This window comes from Centroberyx affinis, unplaced genomic scaffold (genome assembly GCF_046629955.1).
Source record: "Centroberyx affinis isolate AG114_WGS23_722 - 3 ecotype Tasmania unplaced genomic scaffold, CSIRO-AGI_Caff_v1 ptg002030l_1, whole genome shotgun sequence".
In the NCBI taxonomy this organism is placed as follows: domain Eukaryota; kingdom Metazoa; phylum Chordata; class Actinopteri; order Beryciformes; family Berycidae; genus Centroberyx; species Centroberyx affinis.
The window spans coordinates 560470-574915 of NW_027280367.1; the positions used below are offsets into that span (position 1 = coordinate 560470).

Genomic DNA, 14446 nt, shown 5'->3' on the forward strand with positions numbered 1-14446 from the left:
TTTGCGCAATGTTTTCATCAGTTTGCTTCTATCTTTCATCACTGCAACAAAACAAATATAAACTCAACTAAACTAGAGTGTACAGTTGTTTTTTTTCTTCAGTAAAATTGACATTACACAGAAAATACAGTGGAGTGAACATGCAGCTTGTGATTATGACATCTGTTTGGCCAATAAAATTCAGTCTTTCATTATTTTTTTTAGATTATTTGTGCTGGTTAACTATTACAGCAAGGAGTATACTGAAATAATGCATCGGGAATAGGCCTACATTTGGGTGACACACAGTGGTTCCTGAAGGTTCGTGGTTTGTGAAGTCCATTATGCGCAGCCCGCATCTTAGTAACACTGATCAAATATATTGTCTGAATAAAGTTAAACAAGAGTATTTAAGGGGCTACTGTAAATTAAAAAGCTATAAAAGGTCTACAATAGGCTATTTATCTAGCTCACCCCCATTGTTTAGAAACATGTAGGCTATTGGTTTATTGTTGAATCAGGGAAATTGTGACTGTTACCAATGAGATCAAGGAAATACAAAACATTAAAAATGACATTTTGGAAACATTTATAACCCATCACTCACACCTTCCCTTGTGATGCAGTAAAAAGCTAGCTTTCTAAGCAGTCCTGAGTAATAATTTATATAGCCTAATAAGCCATAAGAGGCCATAATTTACAGATTTTAGAATAGCTCAGAGGGTTTTACTACTTTGTGAAAGCGTGTTGCTTTTAAAAAACAGTGGTAACACACTATTGTATTAAAAAGTAAAGTATGCAAATGTTCAATACATATTTTCTTTTTGATTTGTAGACAGATAGCTAAATAATAATTTCCTATAAGATATTCTTCCACCAAGCACAGCTCCTGTATGCTACTTGAACAGTAGTTAAACAACGTGACACATAGGGACAGGTGTGCGGGGTGATTATTAGTTAGACAGGTTAGATTTCAGTTAAATTAACATGAGGTCACGTGTGTGCCAGGACTGAGGACCGGAACTATCCGTTTTTTGCACCACGTTGCATTTATACTACAGTTCCCAGCAGTAACCTTATTGATTGTCAAATCCCGCGCGAGATCTCGCGTAATAACCGGCTTGACCCTGCCCTATGTCTCGCGCACTCGCAGCTCCATCGCTCAGTATATAAAGGAGGACAACGACGGAAGAAGGACGGCTGGGGAGGCGCAGCCCGGGATTGTAAATAAGACCGCCAAAAACTGTGTTTTATTTACAAAAGTGATGCCGGCTATTTTAAAATATCGTTCCCAGTTGTTTTAAGCCGTTTTTCGTTGATTTTTGGCTCTATTTCTCGCCTATTCTCCGTGTGGTTTTTACACTACGCGTATAATGGCGAGCTCGGCTAACTCGAACCCAGTGGTAAGGATCAATCTCTAAGGATTGTCAGTGGGGAAAATGGGGGTAAAGTTATAATGGAAAACTGTCGACGAGCTGCTTTTTATTGAATGCAGTGAAAGGGATGTGTATTTGCAAACACTTCACTATGGTCTCTAATAAAAATTAAAACTACTATTGTCAATCGGCCATTTTAACCAGTTTTCGAAACTAGACCGTCCTGTCAGTTGAAACCATCCAGTCAGGATCAACGGCTAGAGGAGCTGAAACTAGTCAGAAAATAAGTTGATTGTGTAGAAATGTTCAATTTTAGCAAGATGAGAATGCCATTTCTAAGCTGTATGGGCTGTTTGGTAGACCGAAGCTTTTAGGAGTTGACCGTTAGTTGGTTTATGGTCAGTAGAGGAGTCTGTGCGGATGAATAGGAACTAAATTCTCTATAGATTTTCGGCTTGTGGTATTTCACCTAACGTTAAATATCCAAGTTGGATTGCTTTTGTTGGAACAAGTAGCAAGTTATGCAACTGGACAAAACGGTAAACTTTAGCTTAATATTTCTGCAGTAATGTAAAATTCCAGATGTACGCCAAGCACCTTCTCATCCACAGCGAATGAATCAAGTTAGTTTTTGGGGGAAATTAAAGTCTATGTAGTAGAAAGTCGTCTGGCAATTCTCAAAACGCTCAGTCAAATGCCTCGGTCATTGTCCACCATTCCACGACCAGCAGGCAGGATAGCTGTCCCAAACCACCACTTTTACCCATCTCATATCAGTTACATCTTGCTCCCCCACCGACAAGACCATACTAGTTAGTTAAAGCTGAGCACTCATAAGTTTTTACACCGCAAATATCCTCCACAATTCGCCATAAACTATATTTGTACGAGGCTAGCGGGCGCCAGGCTGCCGCTCCGTAAAATGGCTTCCACGTCTGCCGTCTCTCCGGTTCTGGCCCTCCTCCTTTCCGCTGCCTGGTTTTATACAGCCATATTGGCTCTCTAATATAGACTGCCCGGGATGGGAAGGTGCTACTCGACGCTACGTCACCGGCTCTACATATAAACACCAGACTGTGCTTTAAATAGTGGAGGAGCAGACGGGGCGAGGGGGAGGGAAGGAGAGACCGAGGTCCGTGCTGCGGACATTGGGGACAGTGCAGTGAGCGCAGTGCGGTGGCCCATGTCGCTTACGGTGTATATCGGGGCCGCTTTCTTGTGTCGTTGAAATGCGACTGTAGTCCTGTTACAGACCGTAAAAGGCTATGGGTTTATTGCTGGTGTGCGCCATACATGCCACGTTACCCTGGGAGGCAACAGAAAAAGGCCGATTTCATACCTGGCTGGCCGTGATATTTACAGACCGTGTGTATGTAGGTTAGCTCTAGGTTAGCATGGCGCATGACTTAAAGCCGTGCGGGATTGTACTGCATGAACCAGTTTCAGTGGCCATATGTTACAGCCATGCACCCAATATTAACGTGTTATTCTAATTTATGCTGATTTGTCTTGAACTGAGTTTTCTCCCCCCAGAAGACAGTGAATATATTGTATGAAACAGGCCTGACACATTTGTAATCAGGGTGGTGGTTTGCTGTACTTTTGTCAGCTGACATGAAAAACATAAGTGATTTATTTCAATGAAACACATTTTAGGATAGCATAAACCAGCCTTTTCATATGAAAGGAAGTCCCAAATAATATACATTGATATTACCAGGGATATGTTTATATTACCAGGGATATGTTTCTTTTTTTTTTTTTAAAGGTTTTTCTGAATTTAAAGGTTTTCTGGAGCACACACTCTTTTCTAATGGGAATGTGTTGTGTTTTCTTTCCCTTTCTCACTTGTTTCCCCTTAGCCTAAACTGTATAAGTCTGTGATTGAGGATGTGATCAACGAGGTGCGGGAGCTGTTCCTGGATGAGGGAGTGGACGAACAGGTGTTACTGGAGCTGAAAACGGTAACCACCACCAGCAGTACTGTTTTTACATACAGCCTCTACAGGGGAACTTTCACTTCTGCAATTATGCACCCCCAAATCATTTACACAAAATACTTACCTAGCTAAGCTGTGGCACGTGAAAGCAAAGGAAGGGGTATGGTACCATCAAAATCCTTTCTTCTCAAGGTTTTGGCATTTTCTTTTGCAGCAGAGAGGACACATTTTAAAGGGCATTTTCAATGCATTTACTGTGGTTGCACAGCACCCAACTAACAGCCTAGAATTTCCTGCAGAAATTAATAAAGTGCATCTGTTTTGAATAACGCCTTATGTCACTTTGTGTGACTTTGGAAAATGGAAACGTGAATTGGAGAAAGTTGTAATAGAAAGAAACATTCTAAAAGAAGCTACATTGTAATTGTAACCATCACTAGTACATAATACATTTGTTGGCTTGCTAATTTGATGCCTATTATGGAAATTGCTACATGCATTCAGGTAACATGCATTCAAATATGAATTAATGTCAAATTTACATTGAAAAACATGCCAGCCCCACAGTCTGTTCTAGTACTTTGCTTGTAGGACACTCTTGATAGCTCACAAAATAGGCTTGAATATGAAGAGTTTGCATAACCTCCCTGGCTATACTTTTGTGGTAATATCTTTGTTTACAGTTTTGTCTAAGAATTGTATTGCTTTGATGTTTTCAGCAAAAGAAATTGCAACTGTATGGTAATTACATAAGTGTAATAAGAACCACCAAGCTCTAAAGGACAAGATGACTAGCCATCAAACCTCTTCTCTTATCTGCTTGGCTGTTGGAGGAACAAGGAAATTATGCACACTTTCTTTTTTTTACGATTCTCTGATCTTTAATCTCTGAGACACAAAGGCGGACCTAACATTTAGCGAGGAAAAATCTCACTCGTTAGTCCTGTTCCTTTTGCAATTTCTTTCTTTGTGTGGATGTAACACACTCGTCCCTTTGGGCATCCTGGCTGCTCAGTGTCCTAAAGTTCAAAACTTTGCTCTACATTGTGAGTTTGAGGCCGCCTCCTGACCAATTTGCATGCCATGCCTCTCCATGCCATTTTCCCTGTATCTATGTTCACTGTTGAATAAAGCTGAAATAGCCATGAAATAGATCTTTAAAAATGCCACTGTTGTTCACCCCTGTTGCTCCAGCTGTGGGAGAACAAACTGATGCAGTCCAAGGCAGTGGAGGGCTTCCATACCGAGGAGCAGGCCGCCCTGCATGCCGCCCAGCAGCAGCAGCAACAGCAGCAGCAGGTCCAGCAGGTCCAACAAGTTCAGCAGGTCACCCAGCCAGCGCAGGCCCAGCAAGTCCTCCTGCCCCCACCGCAGCAAGGTTGGTCACCAATGCTTTTAACGGGGGCCTAAAAACCTTCCTTCCTAACAAAGCCTTTCCTTAACTTTGTGCTGGTTTTTTATCTTTGTCTATATGCATTGTCTATAAACTTTTCCTTTTTAATCAAGCCTTTTTCCTTTGTGTGGCTTTTAATGATCTTTGCTGTTGGTTCATTTTTATCGGTTTTTATGCTCCTGTTTTTTTTCTTTTACTCTGTAGCACTTTGAGATTTACTTCTAATGAAAAATGCATTACAAATTAAATGTATTATTATTATTATTTCACTACTGCACTGTAGCGGTATTTACAATTATTGAAAGTGACTTGCAGTAAGTGCAACAGTAGAAAAGGTCGGTGTCTGTGAATCCCATTTTCCCATTCTCATTTTTCACTGTAAAAAAATGTCCATCTGAACAAGTAATTTAGGCTCGTATTCAGTCTTGAAATCGTATTATTCTTAGAACAAGTGAAACGTTCTGCTTAGGGAGAGATAATCCCACTTGTTTTCAACACAGTTTCACCTGCTTCTGGAAAATTCATACAGTGCCAATATCTTTATTGAAACACGTTGATTTGCACTGGAATTATCAGTGTTATTGGTGTGTATCATTGTATGACTTCAACATGTTGTTTCTCTCTGCAGCTCCCCAGCAGCAAGTCATTGTTCAGGATCCCAAGATTCTACAGCATATGAGTGCAACGGGGATGGTAAGTGAATGTGTGTGTACATACAAGGTGTACAGTGCCAACAGAACAATATTATTTGTGATTTGAACAATGGAAGAAATGTAACAAATCCTTTATCCCCACTGTACACAGACATTTCTATACAGTAGGGTTTCTCAAACTGGGGTCGGGACACCCGAGGGGGGTCACAAGATTATTTTGGAGGGACATGATATTATTTATGGGATAGTAATAATACATATTTCTGCTATACAAATGTATTATGTATATTTTTTCAGATTATTCTCTCATTTTTCTTTTTTTGCAAAACACTGAACAGTTTTCAGCCTCTAGGCCTCCTCTGATAATCAAATGAAATGACCTGAAAAGGGAAAATTATTCTTTGGTTGAACTGTTCACCACTCTGCATACACAGACTGGGATGGGGGTCGCAAGTAGGCTTTGCTTCATTTTAAGGGATCACAAGGCTATACTGCTATATAGGCGTTTAACATTCAATTTTTAATTGAAAAATGGAAAAGATTGCAAACACATTATCAGTGTTTTCCACAAGCACATTGATGCCTCCCAAAGAGAAGAAGTAGCCAGCTAAGGATCCTGAGGCGTCTCTGCAGGCCTGAGCGTGACTGGGACTAGTCTAGCAGGGGACAGATGGAGGGCCAGGAGGCGAGCAGAGAGGAGAGGAAGGGCCTTCAGGAAATCGTTTAGTGAGGGCCGTAGGTTCTGGACTGGATTACAGTGCAGATAAAGCTGGGAGAACCTCATCCTCTTACACGCTGCTTTTCTGCTTCTCACAGACCCAAACACGCACACAAACACACAAGCTTTTCCTTTATCTGCCTCCCTGTCGCACTCCCATGCAGTGTCTTGATTATTCCTCCTTTTGTCTTCCCTCCTCAACATTACTTCTCTTCCACAAGCCATCTGTTAATGTCAAGGCTCACATCTGTGCCATTGTAGGTAACCAAATCATTCTGCGTCTTTTGTTTTTCGCTGTGCCTGCATTGTCGTACAAACACAAATGGGTTTTTTCCCTTTTTTTTTTTAAAGGCTTTTCTTTCCAATTTTTGACTTGTCAACATCAAATGCGGCAAATGGAATTAATGAATAAAGATACACAAACACAGTTGGATAAACAATGTAGCTGCTTTTAACAAATCGGCTAAGGGAAGGTGAATATTAGCACTTTGATTGTTAAGCTAATCAGTTCCATAATTGTTAAAATGTCTCTAGAGGAATGTCCTTATTACCATGAAATTTGTAACTGCCAACAAGGCCTCTGTTTTTAACATCACTATAGAGCTCTTCACCCTTGACAGCCTTAAATCTTTAACATTCCTTTTCCCTTGTGCTTGAACCCGGGAATTTCCGCTTGAGGCTATATTCAGTTATATTATTTTGCCCCAGGTCGTCTGTGTGTGTGTGTGTGTGTGTGTGTGTGTGGTATAGTCTCTTTCCGATGACTCTTGTGTGTGTATTCTCCTCTTCACCTCTAGAGTGCAGCAGCTACTGCAGCAACCCTTGCTTTGCCCACAGGAGTCACTCCGTACCAGCAGCTCATCACCAGCCAAGGTAAAACACACACACACACACACACAAGCTTGTCGATTGATTGAGTTGCAGAGAAGTGTTTTTGAGCAATTTGACCTATTAAATTCCTCAAACAAAGTGAGAGGAGGCTTTTTTTTTCTTGGTTTACAGTGATCATCTCTAAATATCTAGTCCCGAATTTCCCCAAGGGGATTAATAAAGTCATATCTTATCGTATCTTAGTCTCTAGAAGGTACTCAATAGAGTGCAAACCTCTGCCAACACTGAACAATTCTCCAACTTGCAAAGCTGCAGCCTCCATAATGGTTTATGGTTGTTTAGCATTTGTCCTCTGGGTTTGATTTTCCAACAAAATGACATACGGCTGACTTACAAGTCCTGGATGTCGGACTTTCCCACCAGCACATGAACGCTGCATAAAATAGTTATGGCTAAAAAAAAATCGAATGACGGAAATCCAAGATCTGGATCACCACCAAAATCTGCTCAACCGATCTTTGCCAATTTTATTTCTATTTCCCGTGATTGTTACTGTTATATTGAAGCATGTACATTGTATTGAACTGAAATGATTTACACTAATACATTTAACTTAAAATCAGGGATAACTCTTTTCTGTCTTCTTCTCCTCTCTCTCAGGCCAGATCCTGCAGGTGGTCCGTGCTGCCAACGGGGCTCAGTACATCATACAGCAGCCCCAGCAGCAGATCCTGCTGCAGCAGCAGATGCAGCCCGGTGGCGTGCAGGCCCCCGTCATACAACAGGTATGTTCCCATCACACAGGCAGGGCAACACAGGATACCCAGCTCTGGAGTGTGGCCTAGGACAAGTAAAATAGAAGGGGACAGAGTTTTATCTGGGAGCTGGAAGTGCAGTAAAAAAGCAAAGTGAAAACTCGTAATCATCTGGTCGTACAGCTTTTTTTCCCAGCACATATCCCCTGAGATAGACATTAATGCATATCTATAGTGTGGAGTGTAGAGCCAGAGATTTGCACTGCCCCTTTAGCACCTAATGTAGGTCTTCAGTGTCTTGCTCTGGGATTGACACTGGCTTTTACCTGTGACCCAGCGAGAGGACAGTTCCTACAACCATTAGGCCGCCCAGTTGCCACTTCTTGTGTGTATGTAAGTGGGCAAGATACGCCATTTTTCTGTGATGACACTCGTTCACTCTTCAAGGGTGCAGGGCCCCTTGGTGGAGGTTACAGTATAGGGTCCTTGGAGGAGGCACAGCGGTGGGGGAGTGCCTTAATGAAGCAGAACCGACAGCTCAAGGCATATAATAGATATCCTGTATCCGATCAGCCCATAATCTGTCTATGACGGATTGAGGTTAATGAAGCTGTTGGTTGGTAAAACTGTAACGTAGCTGTGGGTCCTCTGGTGTTGAAGGACTGGAAGAACAGAGTTATGGAAAGATAAACCTGAAAATGGGAAATGAAATGCCATGGAAAGCAAGTAATTCTGGAAAAATCAAAAGGGCACTGACCTACTGAATCTCACCTCTTTTCCCCACGGAAACATAATCCTTGTCCCCTATTACCAGTGACCTCTACAAATGTACCCACAGTAGTAAAATGCCGTTACATAAGCATCATAACTATATGATGAGCCAGAACACGACTTTTCCGTGCCTTTCAACAGAATGACACCACTGCTTACGAATTCAGGTGATGAGAGACTTTTGAGATTAAGTATACCTTTGTGCCATTTTCAGCCGTAATGCCTTGGAAATCTCCTCGTAAATGACTGAATGGGATTGCTGCTGTGTTAATCTGAGAGCTGCTGTGAAAGGTTAATTCTTCCTGTTAACTGTCGGTCCAGGTGCTGGCTCCTCTCCAGGGAGGCCTGCCCCAGCAAACAGGAGTTATCATCCAGCCCCAGCAGATTGTCCTCGCTCCGGGAAACAAGGTCCAGGGCAACGCACAGGTCAGCGCTTATTACATCCGTTAATGACTGATTTAATTGCTCCTTTCTGGAAGTTTGCAGTGCAAGTTTGATTCCTCCCTAATGGATATCCCTGTTTTCCTGCCACATTTCCTGCCTTTTTTCGTCTTGTCCTGATCACATCATTGATATATACACATATCCAATCTAGGAATTAATTACTTACACAGGTGTTCATATTATTCCACCGCACCAAGGAGACACAAGAAAAGTAAATATGCATTTTATCGACATCTGTCTCCATAATTAGTGCACATGTTAACCTTTTGGCTCACCTGCCAAGTGCTGGTAAACAAAAAAATAAATACCTGGCAAGAATAATTTATACCGGCTGAAATGATTAAGATACATTTTTCATAGAAGCATGTTATCCTACCCGTTTACAATGCTATTTCATGTAGAGTCAGGTACTGTGTTTAACATTCAATAAAGAGATGAGCAGATTTAGAATTTTGATTTAAAATGTGCTCACTCACTTATACATACAATTGATCAAGTTTGTAATTCATCATTAAATGCAAGACACAGACACACACACACTCTACGGTCAGAGTATACAGTGGTTAGCAGGGACAAAATTTAACCCAAAGACTGTATATAACCGAGACATTCAAATGTTATTGTCTCAAAGACGCATTTTACCGGCATTTGGCACTTGCCGGGTGTTAATTTTGCACCTGCATAATCTAGCGGCATATGGACACTCCCTGTTTTCTGGGCTTCTCTTCCTGCTAGGTGATGCAGGCAGCGGCAGCCATGGCGCCTCAGCCCGGCCAGGCGGCGACAGCAGCTCAGGTCCAGCAGGTTCAGCAGGTCCAGGGTGCAGCTGCACCACAGGCCCAGCCGCAGCCCCAGGCCCAGCAGCAGGCCCAGGCCCAGCCTCAGCCCCAGCAGCCTCCCATGGTCTTGCAGGTGGACGGAGCCGGTGACACCTCCTCGGAAGAGGACGAGGATGAGGAGGAAGAGTATGATGAAGATGACGATGAGGAGAAGGACAAGGATGGGGGAGAAGACGGGCAGGTGGAGGAGGTGGGAAACAAAAAGCCTTGGTTCAAAATGAACCCTTGTTTTAAAGTTGAACAGTAAACACAGGACGAAGCCCACTGTTTTATGTGTGTATTGCCAGTCCCAAGGTCTTCCAGTGTTGAATGCGGTCAAGCTCTGTAGAAATAAACAACTCCGTAAATGAGCGGAATGAGCTCTCGAATGCAGTGGATACTGTAGTTGGCCTTTTTCTTTTCACACACATCTTAGTTTTTCTGTTTTTGAAGAAAATTAGCCGGTTGTTGCAAAAAGCATTCTGGTCCCAGTCCTGAGATGCTATTGTCATGTCCTCCTTTTATTGGCTTTACCCTCCAGCAGAGACTTACAAAAGGAACATTACAGATTAAAATGTTATGATACTGATATATGAATATTGATTATGAATATGGACCACACACCAGTGTTTCCCCTACCGCAGAATAGGCAGGGTGGGCCAACCCGCCTCAGAGAGCCACTCCATGTGAAAAACCAAAATCCATTTCTATTGGTGTTTTAGTGTTGCATAGGCCAAATACTGTTTAAAATTCCTTCCACCTGACCAAGAAACATTTGATAAGTACGTTGTTCAAATTTGTTTTTTTTGTTCCTCTGTCAGGAGCCGCTGAACAGTGGAGATGACGTGAGCGACGAGGAGGACCAGGAGCTGTTTGATACAGAGAATGTAGTGGTGTGCCAGTATGACAAGGTAAGAAACGCAGTACATTGTCGAGAGACTATTGTGTGTGTGTGTGTGTGTGAGAGAGAGACTACAGTGTAATAAAGCCCAGTCAATCCTATGTTTTGTGAGTATATAAATGCAGGAACAAAATGACAAATTCCCTTTTAATCTGATGTAGAAAGTTCACTAGAGCATGTTTATTCCTCATGGTCCTAACTCGAATATTCAATATACTCAGTATTATTTAAAGAGAAGTAATGATGAGGAGATCCTGTTATAGTTGATGTATTTCCATTTAAGCAACACTTTTCTTTGCATTTGCATCAGTTAATCTCACAACTTGGGCTGCACAATTAATTGTGTATAGTGCTATATACACAATTACTTTATATACTTTAGTTTCCACATTTAATAACCGTAGAAAATTGGCATATCAGCAATTTTGAAACATTTGATTTTATTTAAACTACGGGTATAGTTTAAAATTATGTTGATATAAGACGCTAAAGGTGCAGTAAAATAGTTTTGTTTCTTTAAAAAATCAAGACTAACAATCTCGATTAACAATATCTGGCAAAATAATCAGGATTATCATTTTAGCCGTAATTGGGCTATTCCAGTTTGAATACATTGATTTTAAATTTTGTTATAATCTCTAAACCCTGTTAATAACTGTATTGTAATAAACTGAATTGATGCCTAAAAAGACCTGTAGGTTAATGTCGGTTGATATCCCAGTGTCCCAGTATAACTGTCTGGCCCCAGAGTCTGTGAGCATGGTCAAAAAGACATAAGAGACTGTGTCCATTGTAAGCTGTAACAGTGTCTGTCGCCCCTCGACGCCCACGCCGTTCATTTCCTTCTCCTTACTCCCCAGATCCACAGAAGTAAGAACAAATGGAAATTCCACCTGAAGGATGGGATCATGAATCTAAACGGGAGAGACTATGTCTTCTCCAAAGCCATTGGGGATGCCGAATGGTGAAGTAGGAAAAAAAACAAAACACAAAAGAGCAGGAGCAGGAACTCTGTAACTCCTTCTGTCCAGTTAACACAGATGCATCAATATCCTTCCATATCCTGTGACTGGATTCATTTTAGGAAACCTGCTCTTGAGTCTCTGAGACCTCTGACAAACCCAAAAGACTGTGAGGTACTGTAAAAACCTGGGTGTTGTCAGTAACACCCAACTAGCCTTGCGGGATGAGAGACCTCCAGGGAAAGGGAAAGCCTGTGAACAGAGCGTTTTTGTTTTTTTTTTGTTTGGTTTCCCAGGCTTCTCTACCCTTTCCTGTCCGAATTCACTTCCATTGGAACTTAAGCGTTTCACATCCGTACAGGTGCAGTGGACCAGGGTGACCTGACCTGCCCCGCCACAGGAGGTCAAAGGTCATCCAGTATAACCCCGCAAATGAAAAAGGAACACTTCCATAATGCACTGTAGTCGGTTGACTGGATTGACTTGTGTTCATGTTTAAGTCAAAACCTAGTGCCACCAGTCAAGATTGCTGCCTTTAGAATGGCCAGAATCAACCTTTGGCTCCTACTTTTTTGTTCTTGGGTCATAATTCCATTTCTCCGATTCCTGCCACCAGTTTTGATCAAATTTAAAGTTTCCATTCATCTATTTGATACTGGTGCCCCAGAATGTTTTATGTAGTTAACATATGTTATTGTTTTAAACATTTTAAAAGATTATTTGTTTGATGAAGGGTAAACACGAAGTAGGCAAAATCGCATTAATGATAAAATAATCAATAATTGTGTGAAGGCATTTGTTTAAATCTTCTAAAGAGTGCTGAATCCAAAAAGACTGTTTTGTTTTTCCCCCCATCTGCTTCTCTGGAGCTTCATCCCATCTTCGAATGAAAACTTTACAAAAAGGAAAAAAAAAGATCAACCAGTGAATGGTAAAGAATTGTACAAAATGTCATTACTAGTTCAAGGTTTTTCCTGTTGGTGTATCCTCGCTCTTAATTTAGTTCTTTGCAGCTGTCTGAAGATTTGCACTGTCAGTTTATCAATGTGTCGTGAAATCAGTCAGTCGATTTAATCAATAGCCACAGCGTGCTCACTTCTGTGTGTGTGTGTGTGTGAGAGAGAGAGAGAAAGACTGTGCATGCATGTGGTGAGCGTGCACGCACGTGTGTGTGTTGTGTTGTCACCGGTATTCTCTTCTAGGAGCTCATTAGCTCAGTTTTTCTTGGACACCCCATAATCTCAAATGTTACAGTAAAATAGAGATTTTAATGATTTTTTTTTTTTTTTTTTTCTTGGTGGGGGCAGGGCGGTGTTCTTTTTCTATTTATTCCTGAAAGCTCACGAAATGTTCTATTTTTGAAGGGTTGGAAAGCCGCACCAAACTGTGCTCTTATAATCTAATAAGTGTTCCTTTTTTTTCTGTTGGCTGGACGAGGCTACATGACATGCTATGTTCCAAAATCTTTGCGTCTACCATATGTTCTCCTGTGCTTTCATTTTAATCATGACTTTTAAAAGAAAATGTTTTCTATCGAAGTGAGTTTCACTTGGGGCCCGAGTGTTTCTCTGCAGTTTGTTTTTAGTGCCCCCGTTGCAGCAATTTGAAATAAAGTATGTGTTTTTGGCTATTACGTCGATGTGGTGGTTGTTGGCTGAACGTGTTTAGTGTAGTATGCTTTTGCAGAAGCTGCACAGACGCCAAGGATGCACCAGCGCGGTACTGAATATAGAGACAATACCTAGAGCCATGTTCTAACATGAAAAAGCAAAGCAGGTTGATTTCTGCCTTTACACATGCAGGATGTCATATCTCTCTATCGGAGAAAAATACTTTTTTTTTTATTTAAGATTTTTGCCCACTGAAAACACAGAAATTGTCTACATCTTTACTGCTCAGTGAAGTAATGGATCGGATTGGTACCAGCACTGAAAGAGTGGTATTGGTGCATCCCAAACAGACACTGTCAACGACCCATCAACACACTCAAATAAAAAATGACTTGTGCCAAGGGAATGTATTCCAAAACATTTCAAGTAGAACACTGTTTCAGGAAAATTCATCACTGTCTCTTGGCCCTAGGTCTTCAGCAAGCAGTGTTCAGTAGCTATCCACAATTAATAATCATTAAAATCAAACTACTCCATAGTTGCGTATTTCATGTTCATGTTCATCTCCCTGGTTCTTATGTGTGCCTTTTGGATTTCATTTCGGCTTTGTTGTATTCACATAGCAGGTGAGCTTTGGAAGAGGATGCCTCTTAAAAAAATGTGTTCTCGGCTTTTAAATTGTTCTGTGTTGTGCGTTCTAACTGCTGTTCAAATAAGGCAATGTATTGTTCGAATCATTCATTTACTTTTTTTTTTTTTTTTATTAAATCAAAAACATTTGTAACCATAACCTGGAAGGCTGTGCTTTGAATACAAATAGGAGAGGAGGTATTTTACTGAACAGACAATAAGTTGTTTTCTTTTGCTAAAAAAGTAAAGTAATAAAAGTGTCACTTTTGCTTTCATTTTTTTCCCCTCCTGATTATTTGGAACATGTGATTTAGTCACATGACGACCGTCACATTCAAGTCCAATAATCTTCAAGCAGTCATTACACTATCTTTTATTTGATTTTTCATGAGTATGACCCAGAATCATCCTCAGCCTGCCTTCGTTTCCACTTTCTAGCGGTATAATCCAAAGATTGGATGGTTGTCAGGACATCCACTGCATGGGCGTTTTCTCTGCCTTTTCTCCAATTCCTACCCAAACTGATACACTCCCTGTGTATTTTCTTAAGGGTAATTATGAGATAAAGATGTGGTGCTGGTGCCTAGGATTAAAGCCGAATCAGAAACCACAGAAAGATTTTACCCTTGATTGTAAATGGATTTGAGGCAGGTTGTCACTTCTAC

The 14446-nt window shown here is 41.2% G+C and overlaps 1 protein-coding gene across 3 annotated transcripts; it reads left to right on the plus strand.

Moving 5' to 3' along the window:
- The first annotated feature begins 1168 nt into the window (after positions 1 to 1168).
- Positions 1169 to 14035, plus strand: gtf2a1 (general transcription factor IIA, 1). Of its 3 annotated transcripts, XM_071531078.1 has the most exons (11): positions 1169 to 1382; positions 3218 to 3319; positions 4490 to 4673; positions 5317 to 5381; positions 6857 to 6932; positions 7551 to 7675; positions 8738 to 8842; positions 9012 to 9071; positions 9596 to 9889; positions 10500 to 10589; positions 11440 to 14035. In XM_071531078.1, exons 1-11 carry the CDS (start codon positions 1353 to 1355, stop codon positions 11545 to 11547), a joined length of 1239 nt encoding a protein of 412 aa, XP_071387179.1. In that variant the 5' UTR covers positions 1169 to 1352; the 3' UTR covers positions 11548 to 14035. The 3 variants fall into 3 exon arrangements, with proteins under 3 accessions (XP_071387179.1, XP_071387180.1, XP_071387181.1); XM_071531079.1 differs by lacking the exon at positions 9012 to 9071; XM_071531080.1 differs by lacking the exon at positions 9012 to 9071 and having other exon boundaries at positions 8738 to 8824; positions 9656 to 9889.
- The last annotated feature ends 411 nt before the right edge of the window (positions 14036 to 14446 follow it).

What these genes read in the sequence shown, in the direction of transcription:
- gtf2a1 (XM_071531078.1), top strand. Translation starts at nt 1,353, where the DNA reads ATGGCGAGCTCGGCTAACTCGAACCCAGTG. An exon ending in TGTTACTGGAGCTGAAAACG is followed by an intron (nt 3,320 to 4,489) that starts GTAACCACCACC and finishes CTGTTGCTCCAG; the next exon opens with CTGTGGGAGAACAAACTGAT. An exon ending in ATATGAGTGCAACGGGGATG is followed by an intron (nt 5,382 to 6,856) that starts GTAAGTGAATGT and finishes CTTCACCTCTAG; the next exon opens with AGTGCAGCAGCTACTGCAGC.